This window comes from Diadema antillarum, unplaced genomic scaffold (assembly GCF_040938485.1).
Source record: "Diadema antillarum isolate AM-2024a unplaced genomic scaffold, OU_Dant_1.0 seq00000388_RagTag, whole genome shotgun sequence".
NCBI lineage: Eukaryota > Metazoa > Echinodermata > Echinoidea > Diadematoida > Diadematidae > Diadema > Diadema antillarum.
In genome coordinates this window covers 134,000-158,512 of record NW_027271385.1, presented here as the reverse complement: position 1 = coordinate 158,512, position 24,513 = coordinate 134,000, and the positions used below count along the sequence as shown (strand labels likewise).

Genomic DNA, 24,513 nt, shown 5'->3' with positions numbered 1-24,513 from the left:
AGGATCAGTTGATCTTAGTTTTTATCTAGATACAGGAAACTTAGATGACATGAATGTGGTTTTATCTAGTCTCTGCTGAAGTCGTTTCTTACTATCTTAACCCGCTGAAGGCTAGTTCTGAGTATCATCAGGCAGGTGTCGATGGTAGATGCATGTCTTGATAGCAAAATCAGGTCATCCTAAATGAGTTAAAAGTAATAGTACTCACATCTTTAATGTGTCCTTTCTGTGATTGCAATGCACAGTTTACCAGTCTTAGGTAAACCACATTCAACATCTTTGTAGGTTAGACGTAGCGAAGAGTACACAATTTGTTGGCTTAAGGACACACATGTAGCTCATTAACGTTTATGGAGGTTGTGAATAGCCATTGGGAGAGGATTCTTAATAGGCGTTTTCACATCAGCCCGATAAAAATCCAAGCTCGAGATATTTTCCTATTTCCCAAGTCAGAAAATAGCGCACTATTTCGAAACATCGGGCTGATGTGAAAACGCCTATCGAATGCAAATAACTCGGAAGGCCTTGAATGAAAAGCTGTCAATTGTTCACTAAATCCCCTTTTATTTAGCCAGGACTGCTGGAATAGGTTTACATGGAGGCAGCCACTGGCAGTTACCCCTAGCCCTGGAGGCAAGGACAAAAGGAACAATGTGCATGCTCAACCTTAACTCGTAGGTCATTATTCATTTGATTCAGATCTAACCATGCAGCTAGACAGTCAGACAGAGACTGCCTGCTGGCAAGCACAAGCCATACTTACTCACAAGCTGTGAAGATCCTGTCCATATCATGCAATAAGACAATGTGTGCAGAAAATACTGTAACTGTAAGTGTCTACACAAGAGTTAAAGGGATGGTACAGTATTGGTGCCATGGTGGAGATGAGAATTGGGCTTTCAACTTTTTGTGAGATACCAAGAAAACACTGTTGATATCGGTACAGAGCATACCATTTTAAGAGGAATTCAAAGTTTATTTGATGAAAATCGGGTTTGGAATAACTGAAACATCCAAAAACAAAGTAAAACAAAGCGATCGTAATAAAGTGTGCGTTCCACACTTCATTAGAATCGCTCTTTTTTGGACATCTCATCCATTTCAAAACCAATTTTCATCAAATAAAAGTTGTATTCCTCATAGAATTACGTGATCTTTCATATTTCATAAGAGGTTTCTCATTATCTCACCAAAAATGTTAGGTCTCAACCAGTTCTGTACGATCCCTTTAATGTGGCATCAAGCATTTCTTTCTTCCTTATTAGAGGTTGGGAAATCTTTCCATCATGCTCTGGACTTCCAGACTGAAGCTAAAACAATTTGATCAGACCTATTAATTACATCAAGATTACGGAAACATACATTTTCTATTAAAGCTTGTTCAATTCCATTTTGTGTTGTGAGATTGTGATAACTGAACAAACATTGTATTACTGTCAATGAAATAAGATAACCACACATAAAGTAACAACAAAAAAATCCACTTAACATTGTGGAACAAAGGCTAGTATGATAATTATGAAGTCATATTGTCAATCACTTAAGAATAAGAATGGTATGATATTACAAGAGCAGGCAGGTGTCTTCCTCTTCAATGCATCAAATCAAACTTTACACCTTCTTGGAGAGTGCACTCCTCACTGACTGACCTACTTTTAGACTGCAGGAGGGATTTTTGTAGATCAGAGATAATACCCAAAGAATCTACTTTGATTTGTTCAAAACAATCATCAAACCGCTCACGTTTTGAGTCACCAACATTGATAGTGTTACCTTCTGGTCATAAGGTATCGTTGATGCTGTGCCTATGTCATGACTACAGCAACTGATTACTTTGCTGTATCATTGTCTATTCTCACTCAATATTTTGGGGCATACTAAAAGACCAACATCTCGGGATTCATACATCATCAAATTAAAATGGCAGGGGTAAAGGAGTGACTTCTAAAGATTCCTCCACCATCCAAGAAATGTCTCCTCTTCTAAGGGATGTTTTGAGAATAAGGCCATTTTTTCTTTCTAATCAACAGGAGAGTCAGTGGGTTCTGTGAAGTGAGATTGAATACCAGGATAAAGCAACAGGACCAGATAGTATAGCTCCACTGTCAATATGAACCTAGTGGATCCAGCAGAAAGTTATTAGTAGAGTATGTGAAAGTTTGGGCATTGATAATTTTTTTTTGTGAAGTGCATAGAGATAATGACCTTCTGCTTCTCAACTTCTGTCATTGTCCTCTGATACTGTATATATGTCTGAGGACAGTGAGGGGTGAGTAGTAGTGTGCATTCCATACTGGTGAGATTGTGCTCAGCTAGCCAGGGAAAGAGGTTGTAACTAGGCAATGCCGCATGCCACGCCGATGATCAGCTGAGATCAATTGGTCCCACCATGTTACAAACATGATCTCAATAGGGGAAGCTAGCATAATGTTACGCAGAGCATTTAAAGGGATAATATAGTTTTGCATGAGATGGGGATTCAGCTTTTAACTTTTTGCAAGATAATTACAAAACCACTTATGAAAATTAAAGAGCATACAATTCTAAGAGGAATTCAAAGTTTATTAGATTAAAATCGGTTTTAAATGGCTGAGATATCCAAAAACAAAGTAAAACAAAGCAATTACAAGAAAAGTAGGTCCCACCGTTTACTGTATTAAGATTGCTTTATTTTAGGTATACCGGCCATTTCAAAACCAATTTTCATCAAATAAACTTCGGGTTCCTCTTTGAATTGTATGCTCTTTCATATTTTTTAAGAGGTTTCTCATTTCTCACAAAAAAGTTGGAAACCTGAAGCTTGCGACTTCAACCAGAACTATATCATTTCTTTAAATTGACGCCATTCCTCTAGAAGGGGGTGGGGCAGAGACATCTCTGTAGTCTTCAGTCAAAGACTCATTTTTGTCTCGCCCACCGGAGGTGAAGGCGAGACTAAGGGATCCAAATGGCGTCCGTCCGTCGTCCGTCCGTCGTCCGTCCGTCGTCCGTCGTCCGTCCGTCGTCCGTCCGTCGTCCGTCGTCCGTCCGTCGTCCGTCCGTCGTCCGTCGTCCGTCACAAATGTTAAAGTTTACCTGCAAGACTCTCTTATGATGCATAACTTGGCAACTGTTACAGCAATGGCAGCCACACTTGGGTGATAGAAGCACTAGGGGTATCTTCATGTTATGGTGTTGTCAGAGGTCATGTGATGAGGTCAAAGGTCATTTGAGGTCATATATTAAAGGGTATGTGCAAGACCCTCTTTTCTATGTTAAAGTTTACCTGCAAGACTCTCTTTTGACAAATAACTTCACATAAGTTGCTTGGATTACAACCTAACTTGGGTCATAGATGCACTGGGGGTACCTTCATGTTATGGTGCCGTAAGAGGTCACATGATAAGGTCAAAGGTCATTTGAGGTCATACGTTTAAGTTTACTTGCAAGACTCTCTTATCACACATAACTCAGCACATGTTGCTACAATGGCAATCAAACTTGGGTGATGGTAGATGTCTCTTGGGAAGTTGAAGGTAACCACAAGGTCAAAGGTTACAGACAGGGGTCAACGAACTTTTAGGGCCCAATGTTAAGTTTTTAGGGTGCATTTTGTTTATGGCTCATAACTTTTGATCCCTTTGTCCGTTTGTGCCGAAACTTGGATGGAACATGTCCCTTGGGAGGTGAAGGTCGTCACAGGTCAAAGGTCACAGACAGGGGTCAACAAACTTTTAAGGGCCCAATGTTATGTTTTTAGGGCGCGTTTTGATTGTGGCTCATAACTTTTGATCCCTATGTCCGTTTGTGACCAAACTTGGACGGTAGATGTCCCCTGGGGAGTTAAAGGTCATCACAAGGTCAAAGGTCACAGAAAGGGGTCAACAAATTTTTAGAACCCAATGTTAAGTTTTTATGGCGCGTTTCGATTATGGCTCATTACTTTTGATCCCTTTGTCCGTTTGTGACCAAACTTGGATGGTAAATGTCCCTTAGGGTATTGAAGGTCACCACAAGGTCAAAGGTCATAAGCAGGTCAATTAACTTCTGGGAGTTATAAAAAATATTAATTCCTTGTACGCGAATGGGCGAGACACAATTTGGCGATTGCCTTGTTAAAAGCCTTGATGGAATTGCATCGATCAGTCTTCAATGAATGTTGTCTGTCTGTGAGCTTTTATGTTATTTCACATGGATGTACTTACATACCAGGTAGACGCACACATACACACACGCATGCACACACACGCATAATGTGCTGTGTTTTTTTTTTTTTCTGTTTTTTTTTTTTTTCTCTCTCTCTCTCTCTCTCTCTCTCTCTCTCGGGAGGGGATTACTTTCATTGTACAAACATCCTGCCAGAGTTTTGTAAGTTTTGCAGTATGAAAAAGGTGTAGGGTGGGCAAACTAGTTTTGAGTGGACAAGGACTGGACGTATTGAAATGGTTGTCATGCTTGAAAGAGTCAGAATGAAAAACCTGCTGATAGTGATGTGGTGTTTGCATTCACAAAGACAGACAGAATGCAAATAGTTTGCAGAAAGACGGTGCTCCCCTTCGACACATTGTGGTTGGCCTAATGTGTCTGACCTGACAGGCAGGCTCATGCCTGTCATGAAAAAGGAAATGTTTGCCCCATATCCTTCAGCAAGTCAAGAAAACCTGTGTTTGCCCAGAATCATGGTGACACGAAAAGGTCTTCTGGGAAAATAACAGGAATGTAGCTGTTTGGACAGCACTCGACTGTTAATCTTTAAATAAAAGGAAGTTTAGGAATTATACGTATTGCCATTTACAAAAAGAGGGTGTTTCCTGCATTGGTAATATGCATTACGGATATTTTGTCACCGAACAGTGATATGTTCAAATTGTATTTTTTCTTTATGTCATTCTTGCCTTCTTTATAAGTTAAATATCCCCATTTTTTACTGAAAGATTGTCATGTAAATATCATACCCAACTCTTTTCATGAATTTAGCCTAATGGGGTTTCCTGCTGTATCAACCTCTTCCTGGCTGCACTGTCAAACTTCATAATGGGGGATTATTCCTACAGACAACTGAACTAATTTTATGTGGTTAGTAATGTCACAATGGGATTGCAGTGGATTCAACTCTTTGTCCTTTTTTTATGCCTCCGCCACGAAGTGGTGCCGGAGGCATTATGTTTTCGGGTTGTCCGTCCGTCCGTCCGTCCGTCCGTCCGTCCGTCCGTCCTTCCGTCCGTCCGTCCGTCCGTCCGTCCGTCCTTCCGTCCGTCCGTCCTTCCGTCCGTCCGTAATGAATTTTGTGGACAAGGTAACTATCAAAACCTGTTGAGGTATCCTAATGAAACTTGGCATGTATGTGTATTAGGGGGTGAAGTTGTGCCTATCAACTTTTGGGTGCACATGCTCAAGGTCAAAGGTCAAAAGGTCAAGGTCAAATACATAAAATTTCACTATTTCCACCATATCTATTGAATGCCTGAAGATATTTTCTTGAAACTTAGTGTATACATGTATTACCCAATTAAGATTCTCTGGTGAAAGTTTGGGTCATGAGGTCAAAGGTCAAAGGTCAAAAGGTCAGGGTCAAATACATAAAATTTCACTATTTCCACCATATCTATTGAATACCTGAAGATATTTTCTTGAAACTTAGTGTATACATGTATTACCCAATTAAGATTCTCTGGTGAAAGTTTGAGTCATGTGGTCAAAGGTCAAAGGTCAAAAGGTCGGGGTCAAATACATAAAATTTCACTATTTCCACCATATCTATTGAACGCCTGAAGATATTTTCTTGAAACTTAGTGCATACATGTATTACCCAATTAAGATTCTCTGGTGAAAGTTTGGGTCATGGGGTCAAAGGTCAAAGGTCAAGTAAAAATATTAAAACTTCTTTTTTTTCTCCGTACCTTGGAAAATTGTTCAAGGTATCTTCATGGAACATACATACAATGTACTGACTGGAATTGATTATCTAGAGAATGTAGGGTTCATGGGGTCAAAGGTCAAGTGCAACACTTCAAAATTTTACTATTTCCCTCATATTTATGCAATGCCAGCAGGGTTATTTTTTTTTGTTTACACTTGGTGTATGCATGTGTAACCTAATAGAAATTCTCTGGAAATTTTTTTTTCTTTTTTTGCTTCAAAGGTCAAAGGGTCAAAGATCAAGTGAAAGTGCTGAACTAACTTTTTCCTCCATATCTCGGTAGTGGCTCAAGTTATCTTGAAACTTAGTACATATTATGCATGTTCTACCTGAAAGTGATTATCTTATGAATTTTAGGGTCAAGGGCCAGATGAAAATGGTAACAATTTACTATTCAATTCAGAAATTCACACCAATTCTCCACACCTGTACCTTGAAAATTACTCAATGCCTAAATGTATGAATGGGTCAAAGTCAAGTTAAAGTCCTTAAATCCCTAGATACATGCTCTCCTATTCATCCAATTAAACCTAGGTCAAGGAAGGTGAACATTCAACACATTTGTGACAAATTTGTTATTTCAATATTTTGCCAATTTTGTGAAAATGTAATTACACATTGTCCACATGTACTATCTAGACCTATTGGGAAAATCATGCATTATGGCGGAGGCATACCAGTCGTCAAAGCGACATTTCTAGTCTGAAATGTTTTGAAGATGACTTTGTGTTTCAAGCAATGTGCATTTTATTGTAATGTGCTCACCCTGCATTCATATGCAGCCATGCTACCAAAGTTTTCAATTCCTCCAATGCACAAAATTGTAAGGTCAAAAGCACAAACTCAGCATGGAAGTTAAAGATAATATAAAGTTTTGGTACCTCAACAGTTTCCTTGAGTTTCCTTGTCTTAGTTTGTGTTTCAGGTTAAAGTACCTTTTATATAACTAACACTGTGAGACTTACTCGCCCCAAAGTGCTTTCATGTCTTAGTAATCATGCAATAATACACATTATAAAATGGGTTCAAGAATGTAGCCAATTGGAAGCGCTGAAATGAGTCACGTGTGCGTGCATTAATTTCTCACTAACATGCACGGCCTGACGTCACAATGTTTACACTAGCAGTGCGCACTCAATCAGTTGTTGCAAGTGCGTCGCGCGCTACTATACGCGCTGTCAATCCTGTAAACAACTTCTAGTTCGGGCTGCCAGCCAGCCTTTTTTTGTGCATAACATGTGGCGTACGTATACTCTTATACGTACAGTACTTATATGTGCGGGATTTCCGAGTGCGACGTGCGTAAATGTTTGGGATGAACTAACTACTGAGTATACACAGCCCAGTCGCTGTACATAGGTATGTCGCGTAGCGTAGTAACAGCGTCTGGTCGGGCTAGGAACGAACATCTTCGGACATCTTGACTTTTTTACTTTAGAGCGAGTGCTACATGTAGCTGACTAGTATTCACCCACAAAGATATGTGAAAAATGCTGTTAGTTTTCGACCCATTTTATAAAACAAATGATGCACAGGATTATTTCGTGGCGTTAGTGGAGATGTAGCGCACTCGAGGGTATTTACAATTGTGAAACATGCACGAGCTATCCTGTGCATCATTTGTATAATACGTGTATATTGATTCTCGCGGTACCACGTCGAGTCAAACTAACGGCTCGTTCAAATTTTCAGAGCCCACTGTGCTCTGGTACGAAACCATTATTGCATGATTACTGAGACATGAGAGCACTTTGGGGCGAGTCAGTCTCACAGTGTTAGTTATACGAAAGGTAATTTAACCTGAAACACAAACTAAGACAAGGAAATTCAGGGAAACTTTTGAGGTACCAAAACTTTAATCATCTTTAAGGGACAAGTTCACCTTCATAGACATGTGGGTTGAGTGAATGCAGCAATATTAGTAGAGCACATCGTTGAGAGTTTGAGGAAAATCGGACAATCCGTTCAAAAGTTATGAATTTTTGAAGTTTCTGCTCACTCAAGGCTGGATGAGAAGACTACTATAGCTTGTGATGTCACATGAGTACAACGATATAAAGAAAGAATAAAGAAAATTCAACATATTCTCACTTTTCTCGCATAACAAAAGAATACTTGACTTCTCTCTTTCAGAAGGCAGGGGGAATAATATTACCCTTAACATATGTCAGTAACAAGTCGAAGAAATGTTCACTTAATTCAAAAAGTAAAGTTTTGTGAAATTCTCTTTTTATTTTCTTTATATGGTTGTACGCATATGACATCATACACTATAGTAGTCTTCTCATCCAGCAGTGACTACGCAGATACTTTAAGAATTCATAACTTTTGAACGGATTGTCCGATTTTCCCCAAACTTTCACTGATGTGTTCTACTAATATTGCTGCATTCACTCAATCCACATGTATATGAAGGTGGACTTGTCCTTTAAGTAGGCCCAAGTGCAGACATGTGACAATGAATGAGATTGTGTGAGCATAACATGACCTGACACATCATTGTTGCGTCTGTCCTTGGAAGAAACATAACATGTGCTCCATTGGAACCTCTGCAGTAAGTATCTTTGCCAAAAGTCAAAGCTGGCAAGCAGATGGAAGTGTTAAAGGTCAAACATGGCAAGTAGGAGGGTGAAGAGTAATGACTTTCAGTTATCTCCTGATGTGATAAAACCTCTCTTCTACAGGGATCGTTGTAAGAGAGGGGAACAGACGAGTTTCAGTCAGAATCAATATTGGATGTCAAAATGTGCACCATAAAATGCAAAGAGCAGTGGTTACATAAATATACCTGTTATTTCATGATTGCAGTAATCAGTGAAAAGAAAGAGGATATTGATCCAGTATTTGACCTGCAGCAATGTCATCATTGGTAAATAGCAAGAAAGTATGAAATAAGGAGAGAATGTGATGCAAATTGAGATAAACATAATGGCTTTCAGCGACTACATGAAAAGATCCAAAAGGGAAAGAAATGGACATTTAAGCATGTCAAATAAAATTATTTAAAAAAAAGAGAGAAATAGAAAGGATTGATGGATACATATCATTTAAGAGAGAGGTAATGTGTGTGTATGTGTACATAAAAGATAGAGAAAATAAAAGAGAGGAATATTAGCTGGGTACACTGCAAGTTTATATAAAACAAAGATGATACTTCTTCCCTAAAAAAAGAAACAACAACAAACAAACAAACATTAGCATAGCGGTAGTTTGATTGTAGATAAATCTTGAATGAAGACCAAAGAAGGAACAGACAGAGAGAGAAGGGAGAAATTGGGAAAATGAAATGGAGGAGGGAGATATTTGGTACTTTTTGTATGGAGAGTAGATGATGCCTCTGGCAAAGAAACAATTAGGCATACAAAGAGAAAGAAAGAGTGACAGCCAGCTGGAGAGAGATATATATAGATTGAGATATAGGGGGAGAGAGAGAGAGAGATGACAGGCAGAGTAGAATGTGAACAAGTAGATTGAAAGGATTTGAAAGATAATAAGAATTGGTAGAGATAGATAATAGATACATTTAGGTAGTTAGATATATAGATATAGATTGATAGATAGATAGATAGATAGGTAGGTAGGTAGGTAGGTAGGTAGGTAGAAAAATATCGGATATCTAGGTAGGTAGACAAGTAGATAAATTTTTTAGTATTTGTAGGTTGATAGATAAGTAGGTAGATTGGTAGATAAATAGACAATATTATATGTAGGTATATTTGTAGATAGGTAGATTGGTAGACATAGTCTGTAGACAGATGTAGATAGATATATAGATAGATAGATAGATCGATAGATAGATAGATAGATAGATAGATAGATAGATAGATAGATAGATAGATAGACAGATAGACAGATAGATAGAGAGGAGTGTGTATATGTGTGTGTTTGTGTGTGTGAGAGAGAGGGAGAGATGGGGGGGGGGGTTGCAGACGAAGTAGAATGTGACCAAGTAGATTGAGATGAGCATGACGGCATGCAGCCAAGCAATGAGGGGCTGGAGCCAGGATGTTCTGTTTGAAATGTACACCATCGGCCATCACACAGCGACTAGTGAAAGCTTCTGAGGCTGCCGAAGGGGTTTGAGGCGTCTGTGCTCTATCTTCATTTCCGAAAAAAACAGTACTCACTGGGGGCCTGATGTTGGTAATGAAATTAAGGATGAGTAGATGTTTCAGTTTAACGCACCTCTTTGTTGAAGCACTAAATGTTCACATGAAATTTGATAGATTGCTTACAGTCATGTGGATTCAAGATATGCCCAAGATACCCCACCATTCTAGGCAGTTGGAAGATTTTATGGCATCCAGTAACCTTGATATAAGAGTGTCAGTTTTCCAATGTAAATAATAAATCAGGAGCGTTGATCTGCATGGGGGAATGTTTTGCTTCAAGTTTAGCCAATTGAAGCAACTCTCAATCCTGTGTTCCAGGGTCCTGTTTCATAAAACTTGTTATCAGTAACAACTGCCATGTTTCTATAGGGCTTTTTACACTTGTAAAATTTTGCTTAGCCCCGGACCAACGGTGGGGCTAAGGGGGGGCCTTAGCCCCACCGTTGGTACGGGACTATCCTTAGCCCACTTTCTGTTTACACTCGTTTTTGCCAAAGTGGGCTAGCCCCACCGATAGTACGGTACTATCTGGCCCTGCAAAATAGCAGGGGTTAGCACCGCAATTGCGGTGCTAGCACCGCAATTGCGGTGCCAAGCAAGTGAGTGTAAACAGAACGAAAAAATAATCCTGGGCTAAGCGACGGAGACGAAGTCCGACCCTCACCGACCAATCAGAAACGAGGTAATCAAGTGCTGCCGGTGCGTGCGTGTACGTGTACAGTACACAGCGTAATTATGAATATTCATGTGGTTTGGAAAGTCCGGGGCTAAGAAATACGAGTGTAAAAAGGTCAGTTTTCTCCTTAGCCCCGGACAAGAGATAGTACGGGACTAATTGGCGAGTGTAAAAAGCTGAAAAAATTGGTACGGGACTAACGATAGTCCTGGGTAAGAGAAAGTCCGGGGTTAAGAAACACAAGTGTAAAAAGCCCTTATGACAAAGTTGCTCCCAGCCAATCAGATGTAAGGATTTCAGTAGCTTATAGCAATTATCGTAACTTGTTATTGATAAAAAGTTTTATGAAATGGGGGCCCAGGTTGCATAGATTCCCATGAATCACCGACAATGAACTTGCCACTCTAGGGGCCAATCCCCATCCTACACGAGTACAGAATTAATGTTTGCAACACAGCAAGCCAGCTGTCATTGCAGTTTTGTTTGTTGGCATGCAGCTTCTGCTTATAATTATGTGACAAGGACTTATAATAAGTATGTGACAAAGATACACGAATTCATCTTTATTGAAAGACAGTAAGTGATAGTACATCCAGTATATATAGACAAAGTTAAAATATATCATGGTTAGTGATACACTGAGGAAAGCTAACACCTATGACATCTATATCATATAATTTGTCTTTTTTGTATTGAAATCTCAGCAATGTTGACTGTATCATTAATCACTTATTGGAAGTTTTTTTTAACCTTTATTTCCCAATTCTTTCAAATACTTGTGGCTGCTATGTGGACAGCAATTTGAGTAGACCCATATAATATTTTTACATCTAAAATTTGCATACTGATTATAGTTTGAATTGACATTTATCCACCTGTGTTCTCTGTAATTGTCCTACGAACAGATGTTCCTCACCGTGCTCTTGTTTTCCCATCCACACACAAAACGTCATTGAGAAGCTTCAGAAGTGTGTTTGAAATCCCTGATGCTTGTTCTGTGTTGGCTGGGTCCCTGGGTTGACGTATATGGTGGATTCAGTGGTTAGCCACCAGAAATCCTTGGTATTTGGAATGAGCAACTTTTACTCACAAATAAGGAGCAATTACCATTGTGGAGGCTACTTGCTTGCGAAATGCAGTTTTGTTGTTTGTGTTTTTGTTTCCCTGTCCTGTTTTCAAAACAGAACTCCTTGCATAGGAAATGGTAACCAATTGTTGTGCAAACCAAAGCAGTGGCCAAAAAAAAAGAAGAAAAAGAAATGCATCTTGTTAAAATTCATATAGGCCTATAGCCAATACAGGGTGAAAAGGTAGATGATAGTCTAAATAAAGAAGTGGTTTTGCCCACACAGCTACAAACACAAACAATTTTTCTGGGTTCCTTTTTTTCAACTGTTGTTTGTTACCTCCACCAAGGGGGGGGGGGGGGGGGGATTGCTTTCATTGGTTCATCTGTCTGTTTTTCTGTCTGTATGTTTGTAAAATAACTCAAAAAGTTGTGAAAGGATTTGGATAGAACTTACAGAAAAAAGTTGATAATGACATGAGAAAGAGATGATTAAATTTTGGTTGTGAACTGGGAATTTCTAGGAATTTTAGAAGAATTTTCTTCATCTTTTTGCAAATAGCTAGGGTCAATGAACATACAAACACACAAATGAGGGCTATAGAACAAACATGTCCTCTTCAGTGGAGATATAAAAAACATGCATCGTAATAAGCTTTTTGAAAGAGCAAGGACTCCCTCACAAGTCAGTGTGCCTCCAGTGCAGTTGTTGTCCTTTTTTCCCCTTTGTATTTATACACTGATAATACATGACAGGACACATGACATGCTGACACACAGCTCTGTGTGATAGACGAGGGAATAAGTGCTACCGGAGTGCTGCGAATGTCAGAGGGTTTGAGAATGTCCCAGTGTAGTATAGAAGGAACTCTTTAACCCTTTCCCTTCCACAGAGTCGAAACCCCCATTGACTTTGCACAAGGCCCATTCAGTTTCTGTCATTGATGGGTTCATATGATTTTACCCTTTGACTCAAAATAGAGTACAAGTACTTTCTTTGATTTGCGTGGTAGGTAAAGAGAAAGTACAACATGAATTAGGGCCTATATGCACAATGATGTATACATATATTTCACATTTTGACAACGATGTATGCAATATGAATATTTACAAATGTTAGAAAGAGGAGAAAAAAAAGCAGAAAACATGTTGCCCCAATGCTGTATATGCGGTGAGGCAAAAACGAGCAGAATGAATCATATATGTTAAATGCATCATTTCAAAAACTGTGTGTATGTTTACAAGCATTACCAAAAAGAAAAAAAAATTGACAGAAATATTGTGGCCCCTACACCTTTTATAAGGTGAGGTATAGAAAGTATCAAATCATGAACTAAATATTTCGAAAACATTTAGATAACTATGTAAGTTTTGTATTTGCGAACTCTATGAAGCTAAGTAAGAAAGAGACAGATGACATTGTGGCCCCTGTTTTTTTTTATCTCATTACACCAAGGACAAACAACAAACTTTAATAGATAATAAGGTTTGGATGGGAATGTGGTATGAATAATACATTCTTCTAATGCATAGATATACACAAAGTACCTTTCCAGACCTTCAAATAATATAAAAGGTGGCCTCAGAATCAAGAATGAATGCATGCAGGGCTGTGAAGCCCAATGCTACTCCACAGCATTTTTCGTGCCTCACAGCAGGGACAGAAGCTGTGCAACAACTGGGAGCTGCTGCCAAGGCCGTTTGGTTACTAGGCTGTCGACATTTTGCGAGGCCCATTAGCACTGTACTTTACATCCAATAATATTTACAGATGATATCTTCGTCGTCAAGTAACACATGTATGGATCCATTGTCGTAAATCACTGGATGTGATTCATTGTGTTGGCGCTCCTGGAACTATGATATGATGTGCTGCCTGTCAAGAATCAGAATAAGGATGGCACTACCACAGCACTGCTGAATGAAGATTTAATCTTTTTGATGAGTTTGATGATGTCACACCTTGACAGAGAACTGAATCCGTGGAGATAGAAGAGCTCATTGATCATTGCATAGTGAAACATGGCTGAGTTTGGACAGCCTGATACAGTGGAGGCAGTTGGTAAGAGGGAGAAAGAGCAGAAGAGGGAGAGATGGAGGGAGCTGGCCACAGGATTGAAATATAGTAATAAGAATTGGTGGAGATAGATAGGTAGATAGATGGGTAGACATCCATGTAGTCTGAAGACAGATAGGTACCTAAATAGATCAGATACAAATGGGATAGGTAGATGGACAGATAGGCAGATATCTAAATAGATGGATGGGTGGATAAATAAATAAATAAATGTAGATTGATAGACAGATATGGTATAGGTAGGTAGATAGATAGATAGATTGATATGTAGATAGATAGATAGTCAGACATTAGGTAGATAGACAGACTAGATTATTCCATCAGCTGAGAACCAGAAGGGCGCTATAGCATTCTATGAAAGATTGAGTATTTACAGCTGTAGTAAAGTTAAAACAATCAATTTTCTTAAAATAAACAGTTTATTCAATCAAAGGCTAGTAGATTTATTTACATTGTTCCAAATATTCGGTGAAATGGTGCCCTTGCAGTTTTGATTTGTAACATTTTACTGAAAATGAAAAGAATTTAAAATTGACCTCATAATGTAGAGGAGATCAAGCTCTTCACCATGATAATTCAATACCCACAAAAATTGTAATAATGCCCTTGTGGTTCTCAGCCGACGATATGTTGTGTATAATAGATAGGTAGATAGATGGGTAGATATAGTCTATAGGCAGATAGATTATTTAGATATGTAAATGGATAGATAGATAGATAGATAGATAGATAGATAGATAGATAGATAGATAGATAGAAAGATAGATAGATAGATAGATAGATAGATAGATAGATAGATGGGACAATAGGTAGATAGATATAGATTGGTAGACAGGTAGATACATAAATAGACAAAATGTTGTAGGTAGATAGACAAATATGTACTGAGAGAGAGAGAGAGATAGGGGAATAAAAGTGGGGGAATTACAGCATTTAGTTTCCTTGAGAAAGATTCACAATGGCTGCTGTGTACCTGACCCCAATAAATCTACATCAATTTCATCCCATTTTATCAGAGTTTGAGGTTCAGTGATAAATCACAGCCTAGATGTCAAAAGAGGTCAGTAGCAGTGAATCTTCTATCAATGCTCAGAACAGCATAACGGTCATTTTCAAGTTCAGGTTATTATTTGGTTGTAGTTTCTGTTTGCAAATCAACCAGACAATATAACCAACTCGTGATTTTGTCTCTGAATTTTAGATAATTTTTGTGGTGTGCAAAATCTGGAGAACTCTTGACAGGTTCCTCCGGTCTCAAAGAAAATTAACCATTAAGTATGATGGCAGGTTTTGGCACAAGTGAAATCTTGTGTGCGGTGCATGTATTACTATGCAAATGCAAAAGCAATGCAATTCTTTGGTCATTTGACAAGGGGTATGTTCATCAACTCACTTCTGACGCAGAATTACGGTTTCCAAACAACTTCACAGAGTTTTGGGCAGTTGATACCAAAAGCGCAAACTGTTTTGATTATGGGGTCAGAAACGGCGTTTCTGAATTGCGTAAAATAGTGTAATAAAAAATGCGTTTCAGCCACAAACATGTTCCTCTAGAGTTGATAAACACAAAATTGTTTTGAAACGTGTTTATACTGTTGCTCAGACCTGCCCACCCTAACCACTGCCAACTACATGTAGGCCTACACATCTCAGCTCCTCGGGTCAAACTGCACAATGGAGTTGTGCAGTAACAAGGTCTCCCAGTCGACTCACTCACAACAGAATTGATAAATGCATCAACTCGATAAACAAGATCCGAAAGGTGTTCGCTTGTGCGTTTTATAGATAGTGGGTATTGAAAAACGTTTCAAACGTTGGAAAGTGGTTAAATGCAGCCAGGGAGTCGTACTGTTTTCAGTTGGATTCATTCAAATGAACAGTTAAGGAAAATTCAGTCAGTGGTATCAATTTTATGGCTATCAGGTGCCTTGGATGCACTGGGTACCAGTCCATTAATTGGATCATTTTTTTTTTTTTTTGGGGGGGGGGGGGGGTAGGGTGAGGATGCAGACATTTGCACGTGTATTGATGGTAGTCGTGTTGAGAGGAGAAAAAAAAATATCCCTCGAAATAGGCTCAGCCCAAGTGCAGGAAAATAAGTGCACTTGTCCATATGAGTGGTTTCCTTTTACGAAGGTTTTCAGACTGTCTGTGGGTTACAGTTGGGCAAATCTGGGGTCGTACTAGTATTGTTAGTGGGCATTGTTGCGGATTTAGAGGGGGTGAGCGATTTGGTGACTCTCGCAGCTTTCACATTGCTTTAACCATGGATAAGTCTATGCGGAGGGTTTCCTTTCAGTACCTCTGAATTGTGTTTCGTCACTATCTCATCACTGCCTAGTTCAGTGTGTTAATATTGTAGGCCACCTTCCAGAACCTCGGTTTTAGTGGATCTGAGTTGGTTGGCTGGCCCCTGTCTCATGTGAGTTCTACCCGACAGGCAACAGTTGTGTTTCTTCAACTGGGAGTTGAGGTAGGAGGAAAATTGAAATGTTTTTGATTTGATTGTGGGATTCTTCATATAATTAGCAAGACCTTGGAAAGCTTACAAACTACTTCTTACGATGATTTGATGAGAGTTACAATTTGTATAAAGAACAGCATGTATCGATATGGAAGTAGAACAATAGTTTGCAAAGTGTCAATTATGTGTGCGACATATACCTAATCATAGTGTGTCAGGTGTGTGTGTGTGCATGTGACTGAAGTAATCAATTGATGAACCACTTCATGGGCACAAGTGGTACGATTGATTGGAATCATGGGATGTGATAAAGGTCTTTTCACACCCCAGAGAGATTCATGGAACATTGAACATTTTCAATCCGCTGTAATTGCATGAGCAATTGATTATTTAAAGTCATATCGCAGGTCTAAAACTACATGTAAAAGTGTGTTTCCTGATATGAAAGGAATTTAACTTGCAGACCATTGTGATAGGAATATCGTGGTTGCACTGCAGTGGGTTGAATTATGTAATGTTCCAGAGCTGAGGGGTGAAATAAAGGCATTATCACACTCACAGTTCCTTGAAAGTGCCATGGGTAGATTGAATGTGGTGACTGCACTGGTGGTCAGATGTAAGAAGATATTGCTATTGCTTCTGATTGAGCTTGGTTATGTGGCAGTGTGAGAATCTAAGACATCATAATTGCATTTTGTTTGTTTGTTTTTGTTTTGCTTTGAATGTTTCCGAGACAAAGAGCCCACTTTGATACATGATTGAACAATCATGTCACATATATACCAGGGGAGTTTAGTTTCTTGTGTGAGAAAGAGTCCTGTTTTTGTGATTGTATAAATAGAGCTGGAGATTTGATAGTTCTCACATGATGTGTGGAAAGCTCTTTCAAAGCTTGACTTATTCTGCCTCCAGTCATGCTTGTTTGTTGACTGCAAAATTGCAGGAGTGTAGAGTTGGCTAAACCTATATGACAATGTTTGAGAGGTTGTGTCTTGTATGTTACATCAGACTCCCACACAGGGGCAGATCCAGGAATTCAGAAAAGGGGGGGTGGGGGGGGGGGGGGGACACCAAAAATATTTCTGATGCCACTTCAGGGTTTCATTGGCTTACAAGCAAAAAAAAAACAAAACCAAACAAACAAACAATTTTTCAATTTCTCATACCACTTCCGGGTTTCTTTGGCTGACAAAATAAGCAAAAAACAAAAAAGGGCTTCAGCGCAATTTTCTACTCCCACTACAATCAGCTGACAAAGATGGTTTCTTCAAATATTAATAGGGGGAGCGGACACCCTCGCCCCGTTCATTGTGTTTTCTTTTTATTTCTTTTGTTTAACAAAAAATAGGTGGGGTGTGCACCCAGGGTGCCCCCCTCTGGATCCGTTTATGCCACATCCCGTGAAAGCAGCATTACCTGTGACACGTGTCACCAATTCCGGGTTTTCAATTTCATGGTGCATGTCGACATTATCACGTAGAGGTCATCTCTTTAAAGAATCCTTGCAAAGTCTGCCATTCTTTGAAATCCCCAACAATGCTTTGCAAATGAAATTTCATACTATAAAACAGTCAGCTTCTTCCACATATGGCCTGTTCTACAAGTGTGCGATAATTGATCTCTCACAGTTTGTAATCCTAAACTCTTTAATAGTGTATTTTGTTGAGGACTGTGAATACCTCATCCAGATGTTCACATCACAACCAAAGTCGCAAACTGCTACACCATCCTCCCCAACTGAACCCGTGGGTAATGGTGATCATGCAAAAAGTGATTAGTTCACTTGGGGGTCATTTCATGAAGCATTTTGTCCGACAACTTTGTCAGACAAATTTGCTCTCAGCCAATCAGATGCAAGGAATTCAGTAGCTTTTAACAGTTTGTCAGACAAAATATCTGACAAAATGCTTCATGAAATGCCCCCCCCCCCCCGATGTATTAAAAAGCTTTCTTGTGTGAAACACCCCTTCCTTGCAGTTACATTGTACTTGGTAGCAGACTGTACAGTTGTAGTGTACAGTAGATCAATGAAAGGTATTTTGTTGTAGGTCATTCATTTTTTGACCCCCATAATATAAGGTGATTGCACGTGATGAGATTAAAAAGTAATCCTCTGACATGGTTGGTGGACTCAAATGAGATAGTGTCATTTACTGCACCCCTAATCTATACTGATCTTTTTTTTTTCTGTTTTCAACAGAACAGGAGCATTTGGCTGAAACCTTTGAGTACTGCCCAATGTTGTCAAGCTCCTCAGGCTTTTTTTCTTTCTTTTTTTTTCTCTCTTTTTTTTTTTTTTGAGGGGGATGTTTCGCTATAAAAGTGTTAATCGGTTTATGCAGTCTTATCAGTTATAGCAAGCATGGAGTGTTTGAAAAATATGTTCCTGATCTTATGCACAGACATAATACTACAGACTTTATACTAAATCTGATCTCAATGTGAACGGAATATTGCTATGTTTGATCAATACTATCAGTTATCCCCTGCTACGGTCTGGTGCCATATTCCATGAGGCCGAAGGCCGAATGGAATATGGCACCAGACCGTAGATATTTCCCGTATTTCGTAAGAACAAGCAGGGGGTAACGATTTTATCTTTTAGTGTAAGTGCTAACCTTCTTCTCGCTGATTTCCCCTCGTGAATGATGTTGAAATCGCCGGCTGTCAGCCATGACCATGTTGACTTACGCCTACGTACGTCTCACGAGCTGATTACTGCATGTGATGCGCGAATACAAATACGTACACGTACACGCCATAAGATACTGCAGTGCAGTAGCCAGATAGATATAAGTTGCTGTTGTTTATCAAGCGTCTAGTGGTCTCAGGTTATGTGCGCAATACGCTTGAGGACCGCGCGCTGTCCATTTGTTTTGTACAGGATTAGCGCGCACTTTCCTATAAGCGTCTTTGGTACACACACAGCTGGCTGTGTAATACAGTATCATGACATCATATCCCCGTAATACGGGATATATCAAGTGGTTGATTGACCAATGAGATTACAGAATTCACGATCGCTAAAAGATAAAATGTTGTATCATAAATTAGATAGCTTCCACCAAACAAACATGATGTATCAAGTTGTTGGAACGAGATATTTGTATGTGATGTACAATGTATACCACAGTTCTACACTCTGTGTGATGCTAAGGGATATATGCTCTTTTCCAAGCACATTCAAAACGTGAGAAAGGCCAAACTTGCTGTGTTATCATTGTTATTTTTATTATTGTTATTATTATCATTATTGTTATTGTTATTGTTATTATTATTATTATTATTATTATTATTATCATAATTATCATTATCATCATCATCATCATCAACATCATCATCATCATCATCATCATCAACATCATCAACATCATCATCATTAGTACTGTAGTACAGTGTACATGTATTGTAGTACTAGCAATTGGTACATTATACATTGTAGTTGCATTATTACCATCATCATGTTTGTATACATGTAGCTCATTTACAAGGACTCTCCTCTCTCTTTGTGGTGCCTTGTTGCCCAAGGAAACATGAGAAGCATGGCTGTGGGAAGTGCTCTTTTCCACCAATTCACTTGACGTAGTGCAGAGCAAGAGTGAAAATACTGGTACCTTGTGACAAAAAGTTGCACTCAGAACAAATATCTGGTTGTACTTATTCTTGGGTTTTTCTGAGATTTGAATCACATAATGCAAAGTCACATGCAAAAGTGGTCATCTTTTGATTTGCAGTGCTACCCTATGTGTGTTCATCAATTAAGATCAACATGTATGTTATCAGGATGTGTATTGTGGGAGAACTTTTCCATTGGTCTTTGAAATTAGAAAAAGAGAAATGAGATGACACATATTATTGCCATTACATTTACATTTATCTTTGTGATATGTTCACGTGACTTTTAGCCTACATTATGGATCATGAACAGAGAACTACAGAATATGCACATTTGGTCCAGCATTTTCCTTTTTGATATTTTCAGGTGACTTATAAGATCCATGCATGAAAAGAGAACTGAGAATTTGCAAATGAGGTTCTATCAGTATTCCATACATCTTTGGTGGTGCTACATTCAGACTATCATTGACAATAATGAAGAACTGTTTGAAGGTTATCAAGGGACATGTATTCATCAATCCAGTTTTCAGGTGAGGACATAACATGAATAGGAAGGGTGACAAACATGGATATTGAAAGCAGTCAGGATGACTACAGTACAGACACCCTTTATCCAACTTTCTCAACTCACAGTCTTCAATGGTAGACTGGTTCTTTGTTCTGTCACTTTTGAAAAAAAGTTTTCCTCTGACAATAGGGGTCTGCTGCCATTGATTGGGGGAGGGGTGGAGGATCTTGTCATGTCTTTCAAAGGAGGTCAATATCCTGGTTGTTTGAGTGAAGCCTCCCTCACTTATACAAGCAAAAAATTGGCTTGGGCTTGTTTAAAGCATAGAACTGTGGAGCTGACATGCAGTGATATTTACTGATGTAGTAATTGTTTAGTACACAAACAAGTTGGAATTTGTTTTGTTGGTGGCTCAGATGTCTCTTCTCAAAGAAAAGAAGGTTCCAAGAATAAACGAGTAGATTTTATCTGTTCACAGATGTGGGCTTTTTAATCCCATATCAATCATATTTGTTATTAAAAAGTAGACCATAGATAAACTGCAGCATTTGAAGTTTGTATCAGGACATCAAGTTTCTAGTCAAGACTATTTATGACAAATACAGGACACAAATGATAAAAGTTAACAAACTTTAGGTCTCTCTTTTCCTATTTTCTGCAGATGAGGAACTGAAGTCGCCATGAACCTGAGATGCTGATGACCGTTCTCCAAAATGAGCACTTGCTGACCGAAATTGCTGGTGTGATAATGAGCAGATCATGACAATTTTTGTATTGAAAGGTACAAATGTAAACATGGCTGGTCTGCTGTGAGAACTGCTCACTGCCCAAGAGTGTTGATTTGACGCAAAAAGGCATCAAAAGGAACATCATGTTGAAGAAGTGGTCAGGGATTGCAAGAAGGACTCTTTCAAAGAAGCAGCAGGGAAGGGTCCCCGGTGAGGATGGAGGAGACGGAGGAGGAGGAGGAGCGGAGGGAGAAGTCAGCAGTGGGGGAGATGACAACAGTGGAGCCAGCCTGGAGAACAGCGAGCCCGAGCTCTGCATACAGCTCCTGCGCATCCCGTCTATCAACAACTACACGGGTCTGAAGAAGCGGATCCAGACGGGCTCCACTGAGTGGCTGGAGGGCTTCCTGGAGCTGGACGGGCTGGAAGTGCTCCTGGATGTGGTGGAGCGGCTGTCCGGGCGTGGCATGAGCATCGCCGACGCCTACCTCCAGGTGGAGATTGTGGGATGCATCAAGGCTGTCATGAACTCTCAGACGGGGATGGACTTTTTGATCGATAGCACAGACTTCACCAGGAAACTGGCGAGAGGTGAGTCCTTCAAACACTTTATGATCTCTCAACTGATTGACAAACTGCCTTTTCATCAATGTAAATAAGCACTGATTATTCAGTTTTCTAATATTCTAGTAATTACATTCTATGATTTAAAAAAAAAAATTGTGGGCATACGTACTCTGGTTGGATTTGAACCAATGATCTCCTGATTACAGGACAGGAATCACATCCACTAGACTACAAATCTTCTGCTTGACAGCCAGTCGGGCGGAAGATATTTTTGATCTTGTCTCCATCATTCAACCCTCCATCAATACTTCCCTTTAACTCTGTTAGGATTTATGATGAAGTACACATGTATTCTTCATGAGAAAACCATAGAATCTATCTTACCTGGTCAAGTGCAAAAAATACATGTACACTTTGTATTCACATGAAATATCCCCACCTCTACAGTACAGCATGTCCTGTGTATTTCCCACCTGTCCTATACCATAAATAGCTGTTCTGAATTGCTCGCCTGAGCCCCTCGGCCATACGATGTGATCCACCTTGGCTCTCAAGTTCCGCGGCCGGTGGGATCCCAAGTCCCACAACATCAGAGTTATATGATGCTTGTCTTCCTTTTCAGGAACCAGTAAGGCAAACATTGTGTTCCATCTGCATCATCACCATCATCATACAGGGTTGTATGATGATGCTGGTCACTATAAAAGTGAACACATTTCACGTAGATTACCTAATTGCCTACATTGTGTATCATACAGGCATCAGCAGTCCCAAACTTCAAAATTGATGACATTCTTGCATCAAGTTGTTTTTATGTTATAAATGTTTTTGTATTTCTGGGGTTTTTTTCCTTGTTAAGGGGGCGGGGGGGGGGGGGGGGGGGGGGTGAGGGTATTTCCATTAATGTACGAAGGACAGAGTGTCAGTCAGTTGCATTTCCTAACTTTGAACATTAAAATGCAGTTCTTGTCTACACCATATGCATTGAATGCCAGTGGCAGTTTGTCAAAATTTCATGCTACAAAAATAGTGGTCAGCTCCAATTTATGAAACTTTGATGAAAATTTCATGCTATGAAAATAATATGTTTTGCAGTAATGGATACAATCATATTTCATGTAAGAATAATGTCATGGGTAGTAGTCTTGTCTACAGCATACAACCAACTATCAAGCGTACAACATGTACATTGTATCTCTAATCACAGATTGGTTATACTGCATGCTCCTCACTCGATCGTGCCAGAAGTCACTGCACTGTATCATATTGCAATCAATTTCACGATAGAAGATGCTGCAGGAAATATTGTGTTATACTGCCTGCAGAATAAGTGAAAGAAAGAGAGGGAGAAAATCCTAGCTGCCAGGAGGGATAAGTGTGAAATATCTGTGAAATATCCTTCAGTTCCAAAATACTCATTTCAATTTTCATGCACCATGCATGCTGTAATGGTACATCATACATGTTATGTGCAAGTGCTTGCCTCCTTGCATTTTCATACACGTTGTGCTTGTATACATAAATACGGTATGACCACTTTTTATATGACAGTTCTATTAAAGAACATATGTTATGAGCACTGCCAATGCTTGTCAAGATATCTTGATGCCTTTATGCATCTACTGTTATTTATTTAAAGGAAAGGAAAAATACCCAAGTATTACACATACAATGTCAGTGAATTACACTTGATGATTCATTGATTTACATTGTTTGAGGGAAAAAAAACACACTGTCACTACTGTCACATCAATGTGCACAAAGCATACATGTGTAAATGCAAAGTAGATTGCTCTACGTCCATCGGCAACACAATCATTCTCACACCCTTTCTTAATATCAAAGTAACAATGAAAATATCTCTCTTCTATCAGAAATGAACATCATTATATGATACGAACTAGGCCATGACACTAATAAATCTAGCTGGCTTCTTATTTTGCTTTTATGAGTCCAGAAAAAAATTTGATACAATCCATGAGAGTCATGCTCAGGCTATACTCGTAATTCCCATACAACCACGATGGCTCAGGTTTGAACGTGAGCCATTGTGACTTTCAATGCATTCACACCTCACCGAGCTACTTTGTGCTTTGCAATCCTGTGGTTCATTGAACTTGCTTTAATAGTCTGCATTATGTGCCATGGTGGAAACCTCATGTGTGCCACATTATTCTCAGACACCAACATAGTCATGCTTTTAGAAAACATTTTGTTTTTCAAATCTGTGTAGCTTCTATAAATTTCTGTTAATCTGAACATATAGTGAGCAAAGTTGTAGAAAAAATGCCAAGCTTTGCCTCAGTGGATAAAAATTCATGACAATTCGATGATCGTTTTTGTGTGAAATGACCTGTAGCTACATTACTATACAGGTATGATTTTGCACACAAAACAGCGACAGAAACTTAGAATTTACACGCAAATCTATTAGGGAACACCGCTTGATAGTCAGTCACCACAAAAAATGCAAGCGCGAGAAAAGCTTTCATTGTACGGCGTCATTTGGCGATTTATCGATCAGTTTGGGCGGGTTTGTAGATTTGAGCAGAATATGCGAAGTTAGCATGCCATCGACTGAGTCGGACGTGCGAACGTGGCACATAAAGAGTTAAAGACTGTTCCTATCTCTTTATATTTAAAAGTAAAGCAAATCGCATCATAGCAGACCTGCTTTTATTGTGAGGAACAATGTAAGGACAGCTGTTTTGCACATGGAAACATATTGTCTTTTAGATGTCTTGTCTACAAAGCAAAACAGTGTGAATGTCTTCTGCTGATGCTGAACCTGAAAATTG

General features: G+C 39.2%; 1 protein-coding gene across 1 annotated transcript in view; it reads left to right on the top strand.

The window, feature by feature from the left end:
* The window catches only part of LOC139731932 (inverted formin-2-like), a 111,169-nt gene that overhangs the window by 39,766 nt on the left and 46,890 nt on the right, over positions 1–24,513 (top strand). The window contains exon 3 of the mRNA XM_071642807.1: positions 21,082–21,739. Within this exon, the coding sequence (XP_071498908.1) occupies positions 21,292–21,739 (448 nt within the window). The 5' untranslated portion in view covers positions 21,082–21,291. The remainder of the gene's footprint in view (positions 1–21,081; positions 21,740–24,513) is intronic.